Genomic DNA, 27,456 nt, shown 5'->3' with positions numbered 1-27,456 from the left:
CTTTTAACGGAATAGTTTCTAGTTACTATGACATATCTACATGTAAGATAAAAAAATATGCTAAACACAATAAACTGTGTATTTTCAATTCAAAGCAATTCACTGCAAATGTGTAGTTTAATAAAATCTGTGGTGTACCATACTGTGAATAGAATATCCATTTGACACACAAAAAAACTTTCAAACAATTTGGGGTGCAATACTACCATCAAATTTTAATCAAATAGACTTCTTAGATCAGCTCTTTAATTTTGTCCATTATCATCAGGTATTAAGACAGTGCCACTCAGTTTTACGTTTTTAGCTCTCTCTACTCTTCATTATTTGCCATTCATTTGGCATAAATAAGATTTAGGTGAAAGAAAGCAAAATAGAGCTAGCCTTGAATTAACAATACTGTACAAAATGCCCCTCAGCAGGAATAATATTTCTCCTCTGTTGAAGCACTTAAGGTTCTTTAATTTAAGAAACAGACATGTTTTTCTTATCCTCAGTCACTTAGTGTGTCTCCCCAGTAAGAAACCTAAATTGGTCAGTGAGATTTTAGTTTCGGTAATATTTTAAAAGATACAAATTTTTTCCTCATTTTGTTTTTCTCCCTCCCTTCCCCTTTCTTTCAGAGTAACACAGACACAAATTAATAGGGGAAAGAGAAAAAATATATATTCTTTCCCAATGGGATGAATGAGGTAACATCCATCCATCCATCCATTCATTTGCTTTATAAGATGAGAAACTGAATTCTTTCCAGATAGATGTCATTGAAAATAATCAACTATGCTAAGCCCATAAAAATGGTAGATATTCTTAAGACTATAGTTTTTCCAAAATTTGAAGGGAAAAATTTTTTTTTTCTTTCTTCCACCCCACCTCAGATTTACACAAAGAATGTAATTTCCTTTCAAGACATATGTTTTGGTGAGTCTCAATAATAGTAAAGTAAAAGAGGAGGACAAAGAATTGTTTGAAATAAAGTGATCTATTCACCTCTCAAGGCAGTATCAACGGGGCTATAAAACTTTGAGTAAACACTGTGTTACGGACAAGAGGAGTCATGCCTCTTACCTGGTGTTTGGAAATTAAGGCGCCTCAGTTCTACTGGGTCTGTTGGATGGTGTGAAGGGACCTCCTTACTGTTTGGTATGCTGCTCTTTCTAGAATCAGACTCTGCCCTCTTCCTATAGGGAGAGAATAAAAATTTAAGAGTAAGACAACCAAAAAAATGGAAACAGATTTAAAAAAAGCAGAGTTATACCCCTCCTAACCCCCCACCCCCATTTTCAGGTTTAAAACTTTTTGACTTTTGTGACTTTGTTCAGGTTACTTTTTTCTCTCCTAGCCTACAGTATTTCCTCAGGTCCGAAATTTTTAAGTGGATCATCTCAAAGTCCTCCTTTATCTCTGGATTTAAATAATTCAGTGATTCTGCCTTTAGGCTTAAGGAGGTGTTGGTGAGATAGGTTTGGAAACTTGTTCAGCTTTTCTCCCTCATCCACTAGTTCTATTTGTGAGGAATAGGATAGAGTAACCCTAGTAACCAATACTAAAATTGTGGTTACCATGGGAAAAAACTCATAGAAACTACTGGGCCTCAAGCTAAACAGCTAAATCTGCCTGCCTCCTTTTCCCTTTAGGATACATGACTGGCGGCTACCAGGTGGACCTGCCCTGGATTTTCCCATAACCAGATAAAGACAGTAAGTGCATTTCTAAGATTTCAAGTTAACCTAATACCTGGGAGGAGAATCAGGACCACAAAAAACCAACATCCCTTTTCTCTTTCCAAATTCCAAGGAAAAAAACAGTGTTGGCCGTTTATGGTGTCAAGCTAACTATCTTTGCTTAAGGTGTCATAATGTAATTTTAATAAATGTCTAGGCAAGAAATGTGAGGTTTTTTCGTAAGATTTCTTTATCCTTTTTTTTTTCCCCCAAACAAATAATCACAGAGTAGTAGCTAGCTATTTTCTTTAAGGTTGAATTAGATTAAAAACTCACTTAACTAATGGAGAGCTTTTCAAACAGTGCTTTATTCCAAATACACATTCCAGCAATTTCCAGGCCGGGGGCATAATCCTAGCATCTCACCCCAGCTCAGAGCAAAGGCATTCTTATTTGGAGAAAGGGTGCAGCAGTATTTAGGAACTCTCCCTTTCTCTTTTTGCTATGACGGTGGTACAGCTCGTTAGTGTTGCTGTGGCAGTGGGCTCTCATTCAGTGCCACCCAGGTCGTTCCACGGTTAGCCAGAGGGCTCCTGTTAAATAGCCTTTCTTTCCATCTCTGCTCATCTGTATAGAATAAAACCAACCAGGGGATGAAGGGAAGATTGATGTGAAGGGAAAGCACACTTGATTTGCTCAAGTGCAATGCCTTCAGCAAAACATCCTCAGTGGAATGAATTTTTGGGGGTGAGTCCTGTTAGACATCTTGCTCTCTCAGAACCTTGGATTAACCTGTCTCAGGATTTTCTGTTTCCACCTAAAAGTGTCAGGTATAGCCTTAGGACAGAGCATACTGCCAAGCCCTACTACCAATCGGAGGAGAGCAGTGAGTTGGAGGCATGCCAAAGGTACTGGCAGCTCCAGTTATATGGAGTGGAAAATGAGAAGGAAAGGAAAAGAAGAGATGGAGAACTGGTCAGAGAGATATGAGACGGAAGAGAAAAAGGGGCTAGGAAGACAATGGGAAAGAAGGATATGATGACCACTTTCACAATAGAAAATGTCGCCGTGTTTTTGCTGTGGGTATGTGCCTCACAATACAGAGAGATGTTTTACTATCGAAGATGCAGAATCTAAATGGGTTAATGAGACACCACCGAGTGTGGCCAATCAATCCCACGTGTAACAAACATATGGTTGGTCTTCTCCAAGTAATCCCAGTGGCCCTTTTCAGGTTTTGGTCTTTTCACACAATTTGGCACATGGCTTTACTGATGTGCCAGATCCAATGACTGAAAACTGGATTTTTATCCCTTTTCAAAATGGCTCTACAGTCTTTCTTGCAGGATTATGGAAACCACATGAAGAAATATCTGGGCAAGGAGACCCTCACTCTTGCAGATATTGTGGGACACCCTCCTTAACTTCCTTTGCACTGAGGCCAGGCTGAGTGATGTGAGACACAGGGAAAGAAAAGAATACTCTCTAAAGACATTTACTCAGTTGCTCTGGTGCCAGGGAAGTTGAAAATGCCATCTTGTTGCCCGATGAGTCTTGGAAAGCCCAGAGCATGGGACTGAAGTTACAATTCATAATTGTAATAAATGGGAGGGGTGTCCTGACATTTAATAACTAACATCTCCCTCACCTAAATCTCTCCAAGTAAGATAATCTCCAAGAAATCAGACTCCAGAAGTCCTAGCCAGCTAGGAAAATCAGCTGTTTGTTTAAATTTTATTTTGCTTCATTTAGTTTTGATGATCACAACATGGGTAATTCTGGCTGCCCACACTCTTTATCGCATTATTTTTAAACAGAAATGTGTTAAAATGTTCGTTTTCTAACAAAGAATTTCTAAGGAAGATTTGCAAGATGAAGAGTTTGGTCATCATCAGTAACAGTAGTCATTTTTAAAAACTGAATTTACTGTTGCAAAGTATTAAATGGCGTATAATGATCTAAATCAGGCCCAACATGAACGTAAGGAGTAACATTTTTTTTTTTTCTGGTAAGTTTTCAGAGGTCTCATTATTCTCATTTTCATCTACTGATAGAAAAAAGCAACAAATAGTGACTTGAAACAGATTCTGAATTTTGCCTCGCCGTTTTATTTTTTCTATTAGGATTATAAAGCCCTAGGGTAAGTTTATTTCTCACTGTGAGAAGTATCTACCACATGCAGGGGTTATCTGGGTGAAAAGCAAATAGAAGATCACATGACATTTCAGATATGGCAGAAACTGCTAATACCGTAAAAATATGTGGTTTTTGGGGGGCTGTGAATACTGTACAACAAAAATGCTGCTCTGTGGTCTAAGCGGGGTTTTATTTTCACTTATTCTCACCTGGCTCTTATCTACAGGTAAAGTGGGGAGCAAAAACAAAAGGATGATCGTGTGGCAGATCATATCTATTTACTTGGAACAAAGATATTCAGACATACGAGTACAGGCTTTTGGAAGAAATATATTTATTTGAATATTCATAGAGATTTCAAAGAAATCAGTTCGGACACTTAACGATTCTGACATCATTAAGAATGGAACCCCAACTCCACGACTATTGGTGTGAATCTCCTTGGGTAAGTCAACTACAAACTTTCTTAATTTCTTCACTTACAAAATAGAGAAGGAGTGTTAAAAGATGATAGCTAAATTGTGGCCCATTTCTCTCATTTTAATAGAACAAGAAGGTAGTGATGAAATTGTGAAATGTGGACAGTGTTATAATGAGAAGGTGGGTCTCTGAGTGTATTAAGTAGATTCAAAGTGTTTTGACTTTGGGCTAGAAGAACTATTTTGCATGTGTTTTCTGCTGGATTAATGGCAAGCACACCTTCTCAGAGGTAGTCCGTTTCCTGCCGGTGAAAGTGTAATGCAGCTTGCTGACCAGCGTTAAGTGATTTTAGGGACAATAATACAGCAGTAATTCTCAAACTTTAGTGTCCATCAGAGTCACCTAAGAGGGCTTGTTAAACGGCAGGCTGCTGGACCAACTCCCAGAGTTTCTGATTCAGTAGCTCTGGGATTGGGGAGCCAGGAATTTGTGTTTCTACCAAGCTCCTAGGTAATGCTACTGCTACTTGCCCAGGGGCCGCTCATAGAGAAGCATCTGTAATACAGCGTTGGGAGGAAGGCAGCTTAGAGGAGCACTGAGATCCTTTTCTTAGTTTAACTTTAATCAGGAATTCATATATAGATATCTAGATATGTGTTAGAAAGCTAAAAGGTTAGCTTGGACTGATCAATAAATAATCAAGCAGTATAGGTATTATTATTATTATTGCTATTATTATTCAAGGCTGGAAGACAGGGAAAATATTTTGGAATTAAATATAAGTTTTCACTAAGGCACTGACATCAACATTAGCAGGGTGTGAGAACGCTAGTATTCCTGTACAAAGTGTCTTGAGATCAAACTTTCAGTAAAAACAAACAAAACAAAACAAAAATGGCTCACATTAACACATACAAATGCTCATTTAACCTTGACTACAGACTGGTTTTACTACCTTCTAAATGTGGCTTTAAATACTCTATTTTATCTTCATATATAGACAAACTATTTACCCCAAATCATTTTAATATCAAAATTATTTTATATATCTAGGCTTCATCCATCTTCCCCTTGCCAGTTTCATCTTTTATATCCAACCTCCACCCTCACCCCCTCAATACCTCCAAAGTCTACCCGTATCTTTTTTTTTTTTTTTTTTGTACTGAGCATTAAAGGGGTTTGTTCTCTATTCCTCACCTGTCAGGTTTACTGCTCCATTTTAATGCAGCAAAGAAAGAAAAAGAAAGGCTAAATGTTAGTTGGCCAATGGTAACAAGAGTAACCATGACAACCAAGATTTAACAGTGCTCAGAATCAGGGATATATAACACATTACAAAATGATAGCATATCAAAATATTTAAAGGCCCCTAAGCATGAAGCAAATGGAGGACACAAGCGTACATGGCTAAGCAAAACATTTGTGTGTGTGTGTTAATGTCAATCTACAAAACACTACCACAGTTAATTATATCGCAGGAAGTGTCTGATGGTAGAGATATAATTTGATTTTTACAAAACATGCCATGAGACAACTGCTAATGTACTTAATGGGAATATAACCTCATTCCATATAAGAAATTAAGATAAAGAGTCTTCAGTTAAGAGATACAGTATTCCTTTAATGATTTAAAATACCTGCAAATTGCATTGACCTGCACAGAAATTTGCACAATTGCATAATACACCACAAGGTAATAAAGTGGGAGAAATGATTTCTTCAAACACCTTTTGACAAGTAAGGTGATCATAAATCTTTTTCTTCTAGTAAAAGATTAAATACATTTTCAGTTTTGGAAAATATAATATTCATCATTATAAATCTACAGAGCATGACCCATTTATATAGCTGTGCTAATCCAGAAAAGTATTTTATTACCAGCCTCTGACATGACAGATATTTTCCTAGTCACAGAGGCGCTGCTGTCTGGGAACACTTGCAGCTCATTCTCATAGACACTTTCACCTGTGATAAGATGTGTATTGTTTGACCATGTTCTTTACGCAGAGAGTATAACCTTCACCTGAAGAGAATTCATCTAAACAGTCTTCATGTTGAGGCAAATTGCAAAGTATTTAGCGAGTTCTCAAGTGCAAAAAATAAAGGTACCAGGTCCACCTCAATGCGAATGAAATAATGTACACCCATATTGCTAGAGTATCTGGCTTTAAGGTAATCCAGTCCATTTCTTTTCAAAGTCCACATTTAAATTGTACAAACACACACATACAAAGTGAATAATGAAAATGATATCAAACACACAGGTTCTTTTTATTCTTAAAGTAATTTAGCTGGTTGTACCAGGTTTTTAAAAATTCCTACAAATGTTCTCCACTTGCTTATTTTTAATCAGTGAGGTCATCAGTGAATCAGCTGTAGGAAAATCTATTCCTCTGATTGATAGGAAGAGAAATACCTAGTGAATTGCCAGTTTTGTATATGAAAAGCCTGTTGAATATTAGGATGAAACAGTGCCTAGTGTGCGCTTCATTCCCTCTGCCACAGAAGTGTCAGCCTTACTGCACACATGGGTACATAGCAGTACAAATATCTAAGTTTGAAATCTTTTGGAAGTCGTGTATTTAAATTACAGGCTGAGGGTTTTATTACAGCTCTTGCCAGTCAAGATGAACGTGATAATCAGTGATGGAGTAAACAAGAGGAGGGAACTGAGTGTATCACTATTATTTGACTTGTGTAAATTTGATTATTCAGTAGCCCCCTGTACCATGCACTCTCCCGGGCACAAGGAATAAGACGGAGTCCTTGACCTACAGTGTAGTGGGGGTAGAAAGCCAAGAAAATGGGCAATGGCAGTAATGGGGTAGGTTCTATAATATAGAGAAGTAGAAAGTGCTCTAAGAGCATAGAGCAGGGGACCCTAAGGCAGCCTGAACTGCTACAGCACGGAGGACAGTCACTCAGAAAGGCTTTCATTTAGTAAGTAAGTGGATCTTAGCTTAGCTTATTTCTAAAAGGTGAGTTAGTTAGGTTTTGCCAGGCCAGGAGGAGTGGTCGTGGAGTGAGGGGGAAAGGCTTTCCAGGCTGAGGGAAGGCATTGCCCAGGGTGGGGGGGCGTGGCAGCCTATCTATCTCATCATAGCATCTCACAATAGTCTGGACTGCATTTCTTTCTTTGATAACACCTTGGAAATATACGTAGGGTTGATACAAAAAGAAGATTTAAAGAGGTAGAGCCCACAGGGAGCCAATGTTGGATCTGGGAAAAGGTGAAAAAGCTGAAGTCTATATTTTAGTCACATCTACCTCATGGTCTTCACACATATAAACATCTTGGGGTGGGGATGGAAATTATTTACTCTCTACAGTGTCCACTCAGATTAGACTATTACTATTCAAGAATGTGAATTTGGTCTAGACCATGCCTTAGCGCTTTCCAACCTCCTAATCCTTTTCTTTTTTCCTTCCATATGACACGGTAAATACTTCTCATCCATCTTGAAATGCTTTTCATAGAGTCAGTCAGGTTAACATTTTATTTTAAGAATATTTTCTCTAGGAATAATTCCTGGACAGTTTTAGAACTAATGACTGAAAAGCCTTACATGTGTAGCAGATGTGCAGGGTAGATGAACATCAAAGAAAGAGCATTCAATTGCTTTATGGATTCTTTTTTCTTTGCAGGGGAGGATAGATGAAGGGCAACATGGAGTCATTTAGAAAACATACACACACACTGGAGGCAGAAATAATATCATATTAATTCTATTACTTGTTTTTTTTAGGTTCTCAGATTAAAAAAGGTCAGTTATCTAATCTATATACTTACTTACTTATTTTATAAAAGTGAAGAAACCGAGGCCAGGACTGGTAGCATGACTTTCTACCCCATACAGCCAGCTAGTCACAGAGCTGGGACTTGAACTCAGGTTTCCTGCTTCCTAGTTTAGTATTTATTTTTCTAAACTTTGCTACCTCTTCTCTCTGCAGTTTAAATTGTTAAATCATTGTATGTATCACATATAGAGTATAGAATTTCCAAAAAATCCTAGTGCAAGAAAGTTAACACTAAAGACCTACCAAACACATTTTACTATTCTGATGGCCCTTTAGGCCCTTACAAAGGCTCCATGACATGTTTTGTCATTGATTATTAGTTTTTAAATGATTGATTAAATTTAAAACAAAGTCAAATGAATAGAATGTGAAATGAAAGTGTGCTATTCCATATTAATATAATTAATAGGGATAAGTCTCAAAGTCTCCTCAGAGAGCTCAGTGAAATGTATTTCTTTATATGGACAACCCATCCACAGCTACAGACCCATTCCTAACACAAGTAGTCTTGTAAACAGGTGTGTATTACCAACAGGATATATGTGAGTCAACAATATTTTATACTCATTCCCTACTCAAAGTATTATTTGCACACAGGAAGTGAAATACTTTAAAAATAATAATGATGATGATAATACATTCAATTCTGAGTCATTACCAATGACCCATGTATAAACTGAAAGGCACCTAAAAAGAGGGATATAGGGTGTTTGTTATATAATTTTCTTTGCTCAGAATCCAAGCTATTAAAGACACTATTCATTGCCTACAGAAGATTTCCTCTTGAACTGTTTCATGATAATCAGGAAGGACATTGTTGGGTCTACTTGAATTTCAAGTCAGGAATGTTCTTTACTGCTGAAGCAAGCATTTCTATTTCAGAAATGCTTCATGGGCTTTCAGATGGTTAGCTAAATATACTTAGCATTCGAGGATGTGTGCATTTCCCAACAATTGCATTAGACGATGCTTACATATGCACACACTAAAATGCAACTTCAACAGTCATAAAAATCTTTAAATACGATGCCTCTTTTTGCAGGATTAGGAAAAATTATAACTGAGTTTATTTTTTTCAAGCACGTGTGGATAAAGAAAACTTTAAAAGGATTTCTAGTGGGTTGGCCAAAAAGTTCGTTCGGGGTTTTCCAGATGAAAACCCCGAACGAACTTTTTGGCGAAGCCACTAATTACCAAGCTTATAAACTTATTTCTTCACGTTTACATAACTAATTCACAAGGCCACGCACATATCTACTGCATGGCATGACTTAATGATAGCCAGAAAGATTCGAATGAAACAAACACCACTTAAAAAAAGGTAAGCATCTTGTTCATTTTGAGTAATCACACACTGTCACGTGATATGATCTAGAAATGCAACTGTCAGCAACCACTTGTTTTCTGATCTGACTCCCACAGCAGGATGTGACCACTTAAGTAAATATTTCACAGAAAACAATTAGAACTCTATTTTTACTTTTTTCTTATTGTATTCTCTTCTGGTAATAAGTGCGGTACCTGAACAGCAAAGCTGTTGCTTGGACTCGGGCTCACATAGGATTTCTTACTGTTCTGGAGCATGTGGGGACCTCGCACTTCCTGCCCTTAAAGTACAGACTGGGATGGGAAGATTGAAACCATCAACTAAGATATTTTGGCCTTCAAGCACTTGCTTTTTCAGCTATTAATTATTTTATGGAGTGGACAATTGAGTGATCAGGAAAAATAATTTTTTTTTTCTTTAGAAGAGGATAGGCGATTTAATGGGCTATGGTATGAACGTCTTTAACTAACTTGTCCTTTTTTTCTCAACCCTGGAATAGAATGGAATACAGCCTCATAAGAGAGAGTTTTTCAAGGGAGAAGTGTCTGTCTTGAAAAGTATTTTTTTGAGTCCAAAGAAGAGCTTATGAAAAAAGAGCTATTCCAAGAACATAAGAACAAAGGAATGCAGGTAGGAATAATTAATGTAAACCCAATGAAGGGAGATATATGGGTAGGAAAAAGAGATAATGAAAAGAAGATATCTTGTCAGATTAAACATGTAAGCAAGAATCAAAATGAAGACATTCTCATCTAATTTTGAAGGTCAAAGTTATAGTGAGGGAAGAAGAGAGTAACTTCACAGTAGCATTCTGACAGATGACACACTACAAAGGAAACACAGATTAAAGGTTCACGAAAATAAAATTTGGAATGGAAGAAAAGAAAAACTGATATAAAGGGAGAGAATTCAGAATTTAGTCATTCTACATGTTTAAGAGAGTAGATGTTAATTTTTAAAATTTTGTACATTATGATATTATATTTTTAGGTCAGAAAGGATTAAGGGGAAGAAGAATTACTCACGTCTTCTATCCAACTGCCTAAGCAGTGACCTAGGGGAAGAAATCTTGCTTATGTGTAATGGAGGCAGAAATGGGATTGACAAGAGTGGATCAGAAAACATGGGTAAGTGCGGGTTATTTGCATCCCACCTGTGGTCAGACACTAAATCATATTGATACTTGGGGGTATCAAGACTAAGGTTATATTTTTTTTAAAGGAAAATGGTACCTTGCATTTCCTCTTGGACACAAATAGGAAAGGGAAAAGTTCATCCTCTTCCTCTCTTTTCTTTCTTTGATCTTCAATTTTTAGCCACTTTTGAAAATAGCCACGGGGGTGGGGGGAGGGTGGGGAATCTCAGCCCACATGCAAGTTAGTTAGACTTATGAAATGGACACAAATGTGCAAACTTGATCTAAAACAATCCAGTGTGAGCATCCTTGGGATTATCTGCTTGTGAATGTAGTAACATCTCAGCTGTCATGCAAAGCGCTCATTCTGCATAAGTAAGTATCTCAGAAGATGGAGGTTGGGATCCATGCCTGCTGGGCAACAGAGTCTATACCACACGGTGAATGAGATTTTAAATAGCTGAGTCTTTACATTTTGTTCTAACGCTAATGGACACATTTTTTTCCAGTGATTATTGGAAGTATTTCTACTAAGATCAACCACACAATGACCCTAGAAGGATAATAAAGTCTTTGCAATAGAAATATTGGGCAAACCTACCTTTTATAAAGAAGAATAGCTATGACAATGCAGATGATAAAGACCACTGCAAGGACAGGACCTACAACCCAGATCAAGCCTTCTTCCTCATCTGTGATTGGCTGTGGATCCAAATCCATTGACACAACGGGATCAGAGTAAGGGCTGGTTGCATACATCTTCTGAGGAAAAACAGAATCTATGTTAGTTATAAAATAATGACTTTCTAGAAAGCATCTTTAGCATTAGAAGAAGCAAAGATTCAGAACATCGTGGATTTGATAATAAGTAAGTAAGTGTGTAAAATAAAAAAGGAGGGGAGAGAAAAAAGAGGTTTTGTAATTGAAATTTCCTTTAGAGTATTTTACAATAAAATCATTTTTGATGGTATAAGTTACTCACTCCATAGGTACTTTTTCACTGGGATCTATATGTGGCATATTAATTAAATGATCTTATGAAGTGTAAGTACCAGTAAATTAAGCAGTCACAAAATGTTCAATGAGCATTTACATTGTGCCAGTGTGTTACATGCAATGTGAAAAATAAACAAAAAATATTATAGTTCCAGCCATTAAGATAGCATCACTTACTCAGTTGAGACCAAATTAAAAGTAAACATTTATACAGAAAATATCAGTATTGCATTAAATTATGTAAGTAGTCCTATTTCTATTTAATTAATTTTATTACAGTACTGCTCAGAGGTTGGTATGACTGTTCCCAAGAGAAAATTGATAAACAGAAAAGGAAAACCTTAAATACACTGTTTGTGGGAATGTAAATTGGTACAGCCATTATAGAACACAGTATGTTGGTTCCTCCAAACATTAGAAATAAAAGTACCATATGACAAATCCCACTCCTGGGTATATATCCAAAGGAAATAAAATCACTGTCTCAAAGAGATATCTGCATACCTGTGTTCTCTGCAGTATATTCACAATATCTAACAAACACATGGAAGCAACATAAGTTTCTTTTTATGGATAAATATGGTTTTATATATATATACACAGATACATACACACATAATGGAATATTACTCATCCATTAAAAGGAGAAAATCCTGCCATCTGCGATGACATGGATGAATCTGGAGGGCTTTATGCTAAGTGAAATAAGCCAGACAGAGAAAGACATATATTGTATAGTTACAAGAAGAATGAGTTCTGAAAATCTAAAGTGCAGCAAGGTGACTATAGTGAGTAACACAGAATGGTATACCTGAAAGTTTCTGAGAGTAGATCTTAAACATTCTCACCATAAACACGAAACAACAGTTAATTATCTATCTATCTTGGTAACCACAGCATTTGTGTATACAGAGCTATATAAAATCATCACATTGTGCATTTTAAATATGTGCCACTATATTTGGCAATTATTCCTCAATAAAGTTGCAAAGATAGATAGATAGATAGATGATAGATATGGAAAGTTACTTGGTGAAGGAAGCCACTGCATATCCATGGATTCTGTTTCTGTAATATCTTGTTTTGTTCTGTCCTATTTTAGACTCTCTCAGAAAAATATTCTCTTGACTCTGCCCCTCTTTAAAATACTATTTTTCCCAATAGAGACCAGTCCACATTCACGAGCTGCCCCACATGTCTTAAGAATAAACAAACAAACAGCTCACACAGCTCAATAACAAAAAAACAAACAACCCAATTAAAAAATGGGCAGAAGACCTAAATAGACATTTTTCCAAAGAAGACATACAGATGGCTAAGAGGCACATGAAAAGATGCTCAACATCACTAATTATTAGAGATGCAAATCAAAACTACAATGAGGTATCACCACACACGGGTCCAAATGGCCATCTTCAAAAAGTCTACAAACAATAAATGCTGGAGAGGGTGTGGAGAAAAGGGAACCCTCACACACTGTTGGTGGGAATGTAAGTTAATACAGCCACTATGGAGAACAGTATGGAAACTAAAAATAGAACTACCATATGACCCAGCAATCCCACTCCTGGGCGTATATCCAGAGAAAACCATATTTCAAAAAGATACGTGCACATGTACCTCATCCTCAGGTCCATCCACCCTCTTTCCAGTCTCACAGAACCACATTTCTCATTACCTCATTCATGTTCACCCAAACCATATCAAGAATTTCTTCCTTCCTCTAACAGTCTCCACTGCTGCTAGAGTTATGATCCTAAACTGCATCTGTAAAACCTTCAGGAGGCTCTCTGGGGATTCCTAGATAAAAGCTAGACATCTTAGCATGAGTCTTAAGGGCCTCCACAATTTTGTTTGAAACTTTCTTACCACATATAACATGTTTCATCACAATAGACTTCTTGCTGCTGCTACCAAAATGCTCTATTCTCTCTCTTTAACCCTCTCACAAGTTCCACAACATTTAGCTCCCGCAATCCGACTCCAAGGCCTCACTTAAATGTTGCCTCCATTGAAGCTGCCTCTCCTTAACTGGAAGTAATCAGTTATTTCACAAAATGTAGGTAAAAGTCATTTTAACAGTTTGAAGTAGTCCTATTTGTTTTTTAATGGTAGTGGCCAGACTCTATTTTGGTTTTTCATTTGTGTACATGCCTTATCTTCTTTAATGAAACTATAAACTCCTTGAAGGTAAAGATTTACATACAATTTGTGTTTGTATGCTTAAAGCAGCAAGTACAGAACTTTGCATTTAGTGGGTTCCCAGAAAATCTTTGTTGAATAAAATAAAATGCCCATTTTCTTCAAATGGCTGACATTATTAAAGCATGAGAGAGTATACTCACTTTTCCACTATCAGTAAATATATTTAATTATTTTCAGTCTGCATTTTTTAACAATTTGGGCATATATTCTGAATTTAAGTAGGACAAATTCAGCAGTCAATCTGGAGAACACATGCCCACTAAATGCCTGTATGCTATTCTCCCTTTCCATTTTCCTATGTCCAGGAAAGAGTTTGACAAGACTTTCGGATTTTCTAATGCATCTAAAGAATACAAAAACTCAATATGTTTCTAACCTTCTTAGGGGCAGATTAAAAAAAAACAAAAAGGATATGTACAGTGTAAGGATTTACACAAAGGACTTAGCAAATACACTCTATGTGCAAGAAACATGATTCTTTTATATAATTGTTTGTTTTGGTTTAAATTTTCCCCTTTCCATTACTTGTAGGTCACACTCAAATTGTTTGGGAGACTAAAGTAAGCAAAACTCTCTGATTTGAAATTCTTTACCAAGAGCCTTTGAGATAATAATCTTGGTTAGCCAAGATGGAAATCTAAGCCGAGGTTTTTCCCAAAGTACATAGATTTCCAACCCAAATCAGGAAACAGAGACATGTGAAAATGAAAAGAAAACAGAACGGTAAAATGATATCAGCCTTATGAAAAGTAGAATTTGTTCAGTATGTGGGAGTAATGGAAAAGATGAAACGTTTGGTCATTCTAAACCAGTCCTTTGATATTCTTAATGAGGCAGTTAATTGGGGAAAAGCTCATGTCTTTGGGGGGAAGGGGGATATTTTCTGTATGCAAATTATCATCCCACCCTTGGAGTGGTTAGGCACTTTAACAATCACTCTTGAAAATTTGAGGTTTACAAAAGACTGTATCACTACCAGCATTATACTAGCTGGATACAAGTCTCTTCTATAAATGCTGGCATGAACACACATAGAAAGCATAAAGGAAATACTGTTAGCTTTGAGAGCGATGTTGAAAAAGATGATGGAGAAAAGGGGCAATTTAGACAATACATATTTGGGAAGAAATCCTAATTATATAATTAATGAAACAGTGAGATGACATACTAAGGGAAGAGGTAAACTATTCATCAATGGAACTATTCGTCAGTGGTGATACATTTCAAGACTAGTTGAAATGTATCAACTAGTTGAAACATCTGTTAGAAACCAGAGTCTCTGACAGTGCACGATCTGATGAGATTCCTTTTTGCTGGATTCTCTGATCTATCTCAGTGCTCTGAACGTGCTTTCTGAAACGTCCTAGAGCTATTTAAAGAAAATGTCTTTCAAATATCTACAAGTCATTAAAAAAAGGATAAGATGATTCCAACATTCCATTCCCTTGATATTCTGCCTTAAAACCTTCAACTAGGAAGAGAAAGCATATCTGTGCATTAAAATTCCAGGAAGCCCATCACTTTGTTTTCAAATGACATCCTGTGCACAAAAAAAAAACCAGGCAGAAAGGCTGCCTTTGTGTTTTGATTTTCCACGAGGGAATTCCTTCAGTCATTTGAAGAGAAGCCCCACTGTACATGCTAACACCTGATGTGGAGAAATCTTTGATATATCTCAGACTTCCTATACCAGGGAAGGGACTGGCTCTATCTAGTTGCCACACCTGTCAGTTTTAAGCCCCATTAGAAAGGTATGGTTTCGAATATGTACATTAAATGTTAATGTGAACCGCCACTTCAAAATCTACCTCCCTCCCATCTACAATTTCTCGCCCTCTCTCTCTCTCTGTTTTTAACATTCAAAGCAGCTGAAGCACAAAATGACATAAGAGCAAGATGAATTACATAAAAGAAGACAACTCATTATTTAGAGTACCTTAGGAATTCTCTGTTTTATTGAATTGTTTTCTAACTTTCTTGGCTTTTCACTGATAAAGTCCCTGGTAAATTGCTATAATTTAAAACACAGGCTATGCTTGCCTTTTCCTAGATAGAACTTCCCTTGAATCTGGGCAGAAAGCACTATGGGTTCACTGGTAGTTATAGGAGAATAAAATACATACAATCACCCCACCCCATCAATATTTTCAAATACTTGGAAATGTACTATGTTTAATCTCAGAGCTTGTTAGTTACTATTGTAATCACACAGGCTAAGATCTACTAGGTATTATGCAACATACCTAATATTAAATATGTATTTGAGAACAGTCATTTTAATAGGATGAGGAAGGAGATGAGCAATGATGGCTGTCACCCTCCTATCCAGATGTGTGTCACATCAAAAGGTCTTAAGAACCATGCCCCTATAAAAGGCATCCAAATTGGAAAGGAAGAAGTAAAACTGTCATTATATGCAGATGACATGTACTATATATAGAAAACCCTCAAGCCTCCACCAAAAATATTATTAGAACTAGTAAATACATTCAGTAAAGTTGCAGGTTACAAGATTAACATACAGAAATCTTGCTTTTCTATACACTAATAATGAACTATCAGAAAGAGAAAGCAAGAAAACAATCCTGTTTAAAATTGCATCAAAAAGAATAAAATATCTAGGAATAAACTTAACCAAGGACGTGAAAGACCTATACTCTGAAAACTATAAAACACTGATGAAGAAATTTGAAAATGATAAAAAGAAATGGGAAGATATTCCATGTTCTTGGATTGGAAGAATTAATATCATAAAATGTCCATACTACACAAGGCAATCTACAGATTTAATGCAATCCCTATCAAATTACCCATGGCATTTTTCACAGATCTAAAACAACACTAAAATTTATATGGAACCACAAGATTCTGAAAAGCCAAAACCATATTGAGAGAAAAAGAACTAAGCTGGAGGAATCATGCTCCCTGACTTCAGACTATACTATGAAGCTACAGTAATCAAAATACTATGGTACTGGCACAAAAACAGACACACAGATCAGTGGAAAAGAATAGAGGCTCTAGAAATAAACCCATGCACCTATGGTCAATTATTCTACTACAAAGGAGGCAAGAATATACAATGGAGAACAGACAGTCTTTTCAACAAGTGGTGCTGGGAAAGCTGGACAGCTACCTGTAAAAGAATGAGATTAGAACATTCCCTCACACCATATACAAAATAAACTCAAAATGGATTAAAGACCTGAATGTAAGACCTGAAACCATAAAACTCCTAGAAGAGAGCATAGGCAGAACATTCTTTGACATAAATTGTAGCAATTTTTTTTTTTTGGACCTCCTAAGGCAAAAGAAATAAAAGCAAAAAACAACAAACAAAAAATGGACCTAATTAAACTTAAAAGCTTTTGCACAGCAAAGGAAACCATCAAAAAAACAAAAAGATAACCTACTGAATGGGAGAAAAATATCTGCAAATGATATGACCAACAAGGGCTTAATATCCAAAATATATAAACAGCTCCTACAACTCAATATCAAAAAAACAGACAACCCAATTAAAAATGGGCAGAAGTCCTGAATAGACATTTTTCAAAAGAAGACATACAGACAACAGGCACATGAAAGGATGCTCAACATCTCTAACCATCCGAGAAATACCCATCAAAACCACAATGAGATATCACCTTAAACCTGTCAGAATGGCTATCATCAAAAAGACCACAAATAACAAATCTTGGCGAGGATGTGGAATAAAGGGAACCCTTGTACACTGTTGGTGGGAATGTAAATTGGTGCAGCCACTATGGAACACAGTATGGCGGTTCCTCAAAAAACTAAAAATAGAACTACCATATGATCCAGCAGTCCTACTCCTGAGTATGTATCTGAAGAACATAAAAACGCTAGTTTGAAAACATACAGGTACCCCAATGTTCATAGCAGCATTATTTACAATAGTCAAGATATGGAAGCCACCCAAGTGTCCATTAAGAGATGAATGAATAAAGAAAATGTATATATATGCCATGGGATATTACTCAGCCATAAAAAAGAATTAAATTATGCTATTTGCAACAACATGGATGAACCTAGAGAGAATTATGCTTAGTGAAATAAGTCAGAAAAAGACAAATACTGTATGACATCGCTTATATGTGGAATCTAAAAAATAAAACAAACCAATGTGTATAACAAAACAGAAACAGATTCACAAAGAACAAACTAGCGGTTACCAGTGGGGAGTGGGTTAGGGCAAGAGAGGGGTGTGGGATTAAGAGATACAAATGCCAAAACAAAAAACAAACAACAACAACAAAAAGAACCATGCCCTATCAATTTGGCACTTCATAAACTAGATGTCCATCTAAATTTCCTGTCATTAGGGACACAGCCTTACTTGTAACGAAATCTCAAGCATATTACTCAGCAATGTTCAAAGAGTAGGCAGCCTGTTACTATATCTAAGTTAGCGAAATGTCTTGAGAAATAATTAGGGTGCATGTACCTATGTATCCCCAAATAACCAAATTCTGGTGAAAAATGTGTAAGAATACCATAGGAAATTAGATGGATGCCATCATAATGAACTTACAGACTCTGCGTGTTCCATCACTGCTAACACAAAGAAGACATATTCTTGACCACTTTGGAGTTGCTTGTTTGTAAATCCACCATAATGTTTGTCATCCCCCAGGGTGAACTCAGTGGGAAGGACATCAAAGTGAGCGGCAATATATGGCTTCAATTCAACTTCTCTCCCATAACGGATGCTTCTGCGTTTCCTAGATATCTCTTTAAGCAGCTTAAGGAAAAAAAGTGGGAAACAGAGAAAGAAATGTAAACAACAATAACCCAACTTAATGGCAATTTAATGGGAGAAATTAATTCAGGGCTGGGAACAACCCAAATACAATGTGTCCACAGTACGCGTAGTATGTCAGCATTACTGAATCTCAGTCTCTCTGTCTTCCAAAGGTAAGGCACTGAATTGCAATTGCAAGGCTCAGGCTGTAAACACAGGACAATGAGATGCTTTACTGGTAGCTCACATCACTGTCCACTCTAATGAAATCCTCTCAAAGGACAAGAATGCATTATAACTTGTCTATGGAAAAAAATCAGCTTGATTCACAAAAGCCTGTCATGCAAGCTTTATCACTTACTTATTAAACAAGTAGTACCCTCAGATAAAGCCATGAAAACTTTCAAAGACCAACCTTTTGGAGAGATTAGTACCATTTTAGATTACTTTTAGTAATGAGATAACTTGTATGATATTTATTCCCTCAAATCAGCAGAAATAGAATCTGATGACCAATTTTTAATTGACATAATTTAAATAGACATTGTCACTTATTTAACGATTTCTGGCTTGACTTGGTTCCTTGATTAACCATTTGGGGTAAAATGGTAAAATTCCTTGCATTTATCATGGCACCGAGTTTTTCTGGAGCTAATAGCTCTCTGGAGATGTTGAATTATCTTGCCAGGCGATAAAGGCAGGGTAGCGAAAAAATAATTTTAATATTACACTGAAGAAAACAAATATAAACATGTACACACCCAAATCCTTCATGTATTTCTAAAAGAAAAAAAAGAGTACAAATTATGGTTTGATGCTCTATTGTTTTGCATTCACTCTTTTATTAGGAGAAACTCATGTTAATGATATTTCATGACAATTTCAAAATGATGTTTAAGTTATCTCTGTCTGCTTCCATTAAATATTGGTATTTTATAGGGCTTAACTGAGAAAAAGAAGTTTACAGCAGTCTGAGATGCCTTTTGATGTAAGGGACAGCTTAACTGGTGTTTTGAAAGAATTCTGATTTGTTTTACTATCCCTATAGAAAAGACTATCTGAGACCCTGGTGCAATGAAGGCCAGGCTTCTGTAATAATAATGGCTGCAGACTGTATATGCGGCAAATACCAAATCCTTACGTTAGGAACCTGATGGTAAACTACAGTCTCTTCAACACAGAATGTAAATGTGCTCAGCTGGTCAAAATTATAACTTAAAAATGTAAAAAATCACCCTCTTGGTTATATAGATAATTTGTGCCCATATTATTGAATACTTATAATGTTCTCAAATTTTCTGTTAAGTTTGAGTTTCTTGATACAATTAAAATTACATGAAATGTAATTTCTTTTATAAAAACCACAGCAGACTTGTTTAGCAAATTTGGACCATCTGATGAGAAATTCAGGTAGACTGATCAATTGTGGACCAACTGAGTTGTAATAAAGCAAGTCCAGAAACTTAGCACTATCTTTCAATCCTGTTGTCACATTTAGGTTTTATAATAATGATAATAATGACAATACTGCTTTTATTTGTTAACCAATTCCTAGGTGCCAGGCACCGTTCTCAGGAGACTAAACATGGCTTAGTTCATTTACTCATGAAAACTCTATGAAATAGGTTATCATTATCCCCATTTTATAAATGAGGAAACTGAGGCAGAATAGAAAGTGACAATAGTGGATTCAATGGGTGAAATAAAATGCAATTACATGTAAGAGATTTTTTCCAACCATATTTTCATTTACTTAATGGCTGCACAATATCAAAGAAACATAATTGCAACATTTAGGCTAAATTAATAATGTTAACTCTTTTAACTCAGTCTATACTTAAATATACAATTTTTGTGCATCTGCTTTCATTAACACAGATAAATGCGTACTTAGATGTCTTTTTCCTAGATTCTTTTAACATGTATTTTAAAAAATTCGGATGCAAATATTTAATGTATACTTGAAAAGTCACTACATAGGTTATTGTTGATATGTAGTAATTTATGGGCCATTACTTAGAGAAGGACAAATGAAGTGCAGAAGAGCCGAAAAGCTTTTTGAAGTTGCTTAATCAGAAACATTTACCATCAGTTGTTTATGCAACTGTGTCCCCTCTTCTACTTCACTGATCAAACCCTACCTTGATTTTATTCATATTTCAGATGTAGGCAACTGTCATAATTCATCCGTGTCACTGTCATCCCTATGAGTACCTTTTGCTAGGGTTTCTTTAGAAGACTTCGAGGAAGTACTTTAACAGATTTTAGTGTTTTGGTGCTCCTTAGACCCAATGCTGCCATTCATGAAGGTCAAACCTGGAACATCAACCCTGCCCCTGCAGCTTGCTCTAATCTCTGTAGGACACTCCCTGTGTTATACTTTAAATGGGTCAAGTGTGCTCAGATGACACTGAAGTGAGCCAGTATGTTGAGGTTACAACCACAAATGACCACATTATTTTACAGCAAGCCTTTGAAGTACAATGTGATGAAAAGCCTATGATGTATTACAAGACCTTCCCTGAATTAAATGTAACTAACATTTTAGGAGTCATTCTGTCCAGAATTCATTTTTACCATCAACGTCTGCTCTGCCCAGTCTGACCTTGACAACTAAGAGTTCCAGTCTATGAATTTATTATGTGAAGATTATCCCCAGACAAAGGATAAATGAGCTCAGAAGATAATATTGAGAGTGACTCTGTTTGGAAAGCCTCTTTCCATTTTTTATGGGCCTAGGTGTGAGGCGTACGTGTGGAAATCCCCTTAGGCCACCATTCTATTTGATGATGGGGTTTCAGCGATTTGAATTATAGGCCTTTCTAAAAAATCACTTGGTCAAATACATTTAAGAGAGGAACACGGCTTTGTCAAACCTGGCAGTACCAAGCTACAGATAAAATTACTACAGTGCTTTTATTATCCATGGTAGAAAAAAAAAAATACCTGTCTGTAGGGATCATAAACTGGACGAGTAAGCACAAAGTGAGGCCACAGCCTACTTTCATTTGTTCCCCTCCACAATAGTTACCAGATGTATTGGAGGTTTCCAGAAGATACATCAAGGGCTTTAGTTTTTTATCAGAAATAATTTTCATTTTCCAGTCACTGCATATCTTATTTCTTCCACCATTAATTCTACAATGTGGTCTCAATTATATCAGTAAGAAAAGTGGGAAAGAACCCATCCTGACCCCAAAATTTTGAATTAATAAGTGTTCTTTATCAAACTATTATACAGATTAATGCACTACAATTTGTGGGATGATTAAAATGACCCTTTGTTATGGGAATCAGCAGCAGAGACCCATAGAATGTAATTGCAAGAAAGTTCAATGTCATATAGCTCTATACTTTAATCCATTAGAACTGATGTGCATTTTGGAGGTTAAAACCTAGCTGTAAAAGAGAATCAGCTTCCTATTACTTACTACCAAATGGCTCCACTTCTAAGGAAAGCTTTTTTTTTTTCTTTTAAGTATTTGATGTCATTTTTGGCTTGGATGTTAATTCCTTGAAAACTTTTTTTTTTTTTTTTAATAGGTAGAAAGATTCATAGATTTTACAAGCTGCCTTTGCATTTTAAATCCAATTCCAGGGCTTCCCTGGTGGCGCAGTGGTTGGGAGTCTGCCTGCTAGTGCAGGGGACACGGGTTCGAGCCCTGGTCTGGGAAGATCCCACATGCCGCGGAGCGGCTGGGCCCGTGAGCCACAACTACTGAGCCTGCGCGTCTGGAGCCTGTGCCCCGCAACGGGAGGGGCCGCGATAGTGAAAGGCCCGCGCACCGCGATGAAGAGCGGCCCGCGCACCGCGATGAAGAGCGGTCCCCGCACCGCGATGAAGAGTGGCCCCCACTTGCCGCAACTGGAGAAAGCCCTCGCACGAACCGAAGACCCAGCACAGCCAAAAATAAATAAATAAATAAAAATTAAAAAGTAGCTATAAAAAAAAAAAATTTAAATCCAATTCCAACTGAATTCTGCATTTCGGCTGAGAACTGATTAAAATAATAATGAATATGTCAGGATTAACTGATTAGTCAGTTGCAAGTAAAACATGCCTTTTTGCTTCAAAATGTTTAGAGACCAAGCTCATCGGCTCGCATATTCAGATGTACTCCTCTGACATCATAAAAAATGATTTTGTTCCTTTATTTTCAGCAGAAAAAAAAGTAAAATTTATAAGACAAATTACTTGACAGCATGATTGAAATGTGTCTCATTTTATACTCCTTCAGTGCTCATCTAATCACTAAACAGTGACACAAAAGCATAGTCCTAACCTTGAACTCATCTCCCTTTCTGAACTTGATCAAGTTTAACTCAGATAAATGAAGTGGGTGATGATGAAACATACTTCTAGGGGTGAACACATGTCTGTCAAAAGAAGCTAACAGCCCTGCTCTCGAGATCACAGTCTCCTTAGTGCAGACATGTATGAAATAAACATCACTTCCCTGTAATGCAGTTAGGGAATTTCTGCTTTTCCTTGCTTTGTATGCACTAATTTGAGGGACAGAAAATACCTAAAAATAACAGGTTGGGTTATAAGATATAGAACATGTTGTAAATAAATCCAATAAATTAAAATCTCGTATTTCCCCTAATGGGGGCCTTTTTTATTTGACTTCTGAACTGATTCAAACTAGAATCATGTTAAAATTGTGAAGTCTCTCCTGTGTAGTATTTCAAAATGTGAAGCCCAGCCATTAATCTGCTGTGGCCCTCTAGGGATCTGGCTTAACACTTGTGATCACAGTTTTCTCATCTAAACAGAAGTATGTCAAAATTAGATCTCGTTCTATATACTATGTATTTACTTTAAAAAAAAAATGTTCTTTTTGCAAAGAAGAGTACCAAGGTACCTATTGTTGTTGTAAGATTTTAGAAATTAATAGTATTTAGTATTTGCTCTGTTTTTTGTACCATATTTCTTGCTCAGCTCAAAATTCTGTGATTTGTTTTGTTTGCCCCTGAAGTTACATGCATTTTTGATTCTGATATCCTACAAAATATAGAATAAAGCAAATATGTGCTAACCAGCACAGTTCTGTCAGAAATTGGTCAAGAACACATAGCAGGTCAAGTGTTGAACTCTGGTGCAAATTGCAACTTAGCATTTTTAACAGCCTCAGCTCCCATTGCACTGATGAAGTATACCTTGGAATTCATAGCAATGGTGATTAAGTCTTTGCTGACAATTCAGTTCACCTTCCACACCTCTGCATCATGTTTTACAAGGGGCACGGGGCAAAATATTAAAGCCAACAAAGATGAGATAGGTTGTAAGCTTTACAACAGCTTAATGTCTTTTAATTAAGTCAAAAAGCTCTTTGTTGGGACCCAAGAGGTTAACACACCCACAGCAGTGAACCATCTGAGTAGCCAGCTGACCAGCCCGCCATGCAGGGAGTCAGCACCCAGATTAGATGCTGAAAGGTCTCCATAGAGAGGAGAGGTCTATTTTAAAAATTAAATAACTAATGAACGACACAGCCCAAAACACATAGTTACCTCATCTAATTCCATTTCATCTGGACTATCCCACGGCTTGATAAATTTCCCACGAGATTTCTTCAAAGGCACAATTATTATGTAGTAACCTCTGCACAAGAATAGATAGACAAAAATAAGGTTAGTTCGGAGGGAAAAGAAAATGGATATATCCTTAAATCTTCCACAGACCTGAAGATTGAGACTGAAGGCAAATTATGGATATGGAGTGGCTTGTCCATCAATGGCAAATAACCACCTGTTTGTTCAGTTTTAAAAACAACATGGATAGACATTTATGTGTGACTTCAGTGATCTTGTACGGTAGTATCACCATGGTTGACTGACCTTTATTAGGTATCATAAACAGAGTGGAAATAGTTTGTTAGTACCCTGGTGCTGGACACATACAAGGTGGGTATATTGAAATCTACCACCACAGGCTGCTGAACCAAGAATTGTCTATGACATTAATTTATAAGACGATTTTTTTAAAGAAGATGTGTAATAAAAATTACTCTAAGCTCATACAAATGCCTACACGATGATGATGACAATGATTTTCTTTATACACCGTTAAAATACATTTTATTTGGATAAGAAATTAAAAGCATAAAAATTACTCGTCATCTCACAATTATATAAAGATGTAAAGGTTCCCCTCTCTTTCTATCCATCAAATTGCAAACCTTAAGGTAGGTACTGCAGAAATTTGGAGACAGTCACTACCTAAGGGCTTTCAAAATAGGTCTCAGTATGATACCTCTATAGGAAGGGACAAAAGTAAGCGAGTCCTCACACTGAGAACGGTCAACTACAATTTATGTATAAAGGTTCCTTGTCCCCAAATAGATGTGGGTTATTTGTAAAGTTGTTTTGTCACTTCCGTATAGCGTATACTGTGCTCTTATATTCAGAGTCAGGGACTCTGCTCATACTGATTTTTGGTAGTAACTATACAAGGACTTTGAACATAAGGTATAATAATAGCCACCACATTAATCACTTCCTACTTTTCAGGTATTATAGTAAATGCATAATCTCATTTTGCCCTCTCAAAAATCCTTTAAGGACAGGTAAGAGACAAAAAAGACAGCTCCACAGAGACTGAATAATCGCTCAAGTTAAAACAGATAGTAAGGGGATACAAACCTACATATGTAGAGAGAGAGATATATCTCTTAACTATGGCAATAATCTGCTTTTGTTTCATTTACTCTGGATCATAAAGCACTTTTATGGAAATTTATTGTGGAAATGAATACACACACACACACACACACACACACACACACACACACACCCCTACCTCTGCCTCTCAGAGGAAAGGTATGAGAACAGGATGGGTGCTATCAAGCTTGTATCACATTATATTACAGAGACTAACAGTACACACAGGAAGGCCTGTTTGTTCTTAGCGCAAAGCAAAACCTGTAATAAACTCAGCAAATCCTGTGCGATAAAGAACTCTGTTTCCACAAACGAGTCTGGAGCAGCTCTGTCCAGTACAGTAGCCGCTAGCCCCTTGTGGCTATCAAGCACTTGAGATGTGGCTAGTTTGAACTGCCATGTGCTCTACCTGTAAAAGACACTGGATTTCAAAAGCTTAGTATGAAAATAAATGTAAAATATCTCAGCAATAATTTTTTAACAGTGATCACATGTTAAAATGATAATATTCTGGATATAATGCGTTTCGTAAAAAATGAAAGTAAAATTAATTACATCTGTTTCTTTGTACTTTTTACCATAGCTGCTAGAAAGTGTAATATTTCGCATGTGGCTCTCATTACATTTGTTGGGCAGGGCTGATCTGGAGTGTTCTGGTAAAGAATGTGGCATCTAGAGATATATCTGGCCCAGGATTTAGGATCTGCCACTGATGAGCTGTGTGATCCTGGGTTGATCATCTAACATCCCTGAATCTCAGTGGCATATACTGAAAATGAGAGTAAATAATATCAGACTTATTCTGGGGAAATAAAACAAATGAACACAAAGTGCTTAGCACAGTGTGTGTCACGTAGCACTTCACAGATGCCAGCTGCTACTGGCTGGTACTGACCATCATGGTGGGAGAGATGGATCTGAACACAGACACAGTAGGACACAGTGAAATGCCCTGAGATGTAGATGAAAGGACTTATCAAACTTTTTTTCCCCCTGATCAAGAATTCAAGTCAAACCAGACAACTACATCAGAATCCTCTATCCATGGTGCTCTGAGCAACACATCAACAGGGTCACATCACTTAGCCATCCATTTTCTTTCCTACAAATAATGATGATGATCAAGGAGGGTAGGGAGAAGGAAGAGTGGAGGATGTGAGAGAGGCCAGTATCCTTTATGGTCCAGAGTAAGCTTCCTCCTCTTCCTGTCCTCCCACCACCTGAAGGGTTTGCCAAACAGGTCCATCATGTTAAATGAGCATGGAGAAGAATGACAGGGGCTGCAAACTAGCGCACAAAATGACACTGCAGATGGACTTGATAAACACACTTGTCAGGGAACCTCTTGCTTTTCACTACCAATTGCACAAAGTCAGGACAGCTTCTCTTTGCCTAAAGTAATGATACTGCACGTGATCAGGGAGCTCCCACTGTCCTCGTTCAGAATCTTGCAAATCAAGGTTAAGCTGATGAATCCTATTAATTTTTCTTCTGCTTTCATACTTTGAGTTGCCATTCTTCTACATGAAAAAAGAATCCATTCTTTCTTCTGCAGCACTCCCCGACTATTCATTTCATTTGTGGCTCGGATAAGAATTGAACAGCCTTCCCCATAGCAATTAATTAACAGTGTGGCTGGAGATCCATAACCTTTTCTCGCCACGATCGCTAAAGCATTCACCTAGAGCAGCCAAAGTGGAGCCTTTCAAAGCAGCTCTCACCTATTGAAAGAAATGGGGTGTTGGGAATTTGGAACTCCTGGGTCCAAATCCATACATTTCAACTGTATTCTCTGCAACTATGACTTTGTAAAGAACCTCGTATTTGCCTTTCCTGAGGCCTAGCTTTCCCCTGAGGATACTGCTTTCTTTGCGGACTTCTCATGTGGCGGCTGTTAATTTATTCCTCTGCCCATGAACCTCAGGTTTAGGGTTTGGGTTTCTTTCCTGGTTCACTGTTGCTTCTTGCAGATATTTCTTCCTCCACCCTTTTGCTAAAATCACAATAAGCCCTCCTTTTGGAAGCTCGTACAATTCAGCTATGCTATGGTCTTCTCTTACTGATTTCTGCCATCTACCAACCTCTTCAGAATCTTTCCTTTATGGAAGTTTTTGTTTTGTTTTGTTTTTCCCAGGGTTAACAGTCTTTTTTTTCCTCCCAAACTCTGCCATCATTTTGGGTGACTTCAACCTTCAGAGGGCTGGCCCATGTACCACCCAGGGCTCTCAATTTCTTGAGCTCTTCTTTTCCAAAACCCACATCCTCCATTCTGCCTTAGCTAAAATCTGATAGCCTTTCTCTGTGCCTGAACCCAAGGAGCTGAATACAGCTTGAGAAATAATGCACAGGG

General features: G+C 37.0%; 1 protein-coding gene across 36 annotated transcripts in view; it reads right to left on the bottom strand.

The window, feature by feature from the left end:
* PTPRD (protein tyrosine phosphatase receptor type D) overlaps positions 1–27,456 on the bottom strand; it is a 2,174,486-nt gene that overhangs the window by 121,513 nt on the left and 2,025,517 nt on the right. For 18 of the 36 annotated variants that reach the window (XM_036854271.1, XM_036854269.1, XM_036854272.1 and 15 more), the window contains 5 exons: positions 23,958–24,048; positions 18,234–18,443; positions 11,079–11,239; positions 5,415–5,429; positions 1,066–1,178 (listed from right to left, as the gene is read on the bottom strand). In XM_036854271.1, the coding sequence (XP_036710166.1) occupies positions 1,066–1,178; positions 5,415–5,429; positions 11,079–11,239; positions 18,234–18,443; positions 23,958–24,048 (590 nt within the window). The remainder of the gene's footprint in view (positions 1–1,065; positions 1,179–5,414; positions 5,430–11,078; positions 11,240–18,233; positions 18,444–23,957; positions 24,049–27,456) is intronic. The other 18 variants (XM_036854278.1, XM_036854279.1, XM_036854298.1 and 15 more) reach the window with 4 other exon arrangements.

This window comes from Balaenoptera musculus, chromosome 6 (genome assembly GCF_009873245.2).
Source record: "Balaenoptera musculus isolate JJ_BM4_2016_0621 chromosome 6, mBalMus1.pri.v3, whole genome shotgun sequence".
In the NCBI taxonomy this organism is placed as follows: Eukaryota; Metazoa; Chordata; class Mammalia; order Artiodactyla; family Balaenopteridae; genus Balaenoptera; species Balaenoptera musculus.
Note: the sequence above shows the minus strand (reverse complement) of the source record. Positions and strands in the feature narration are given on the sequence as shown.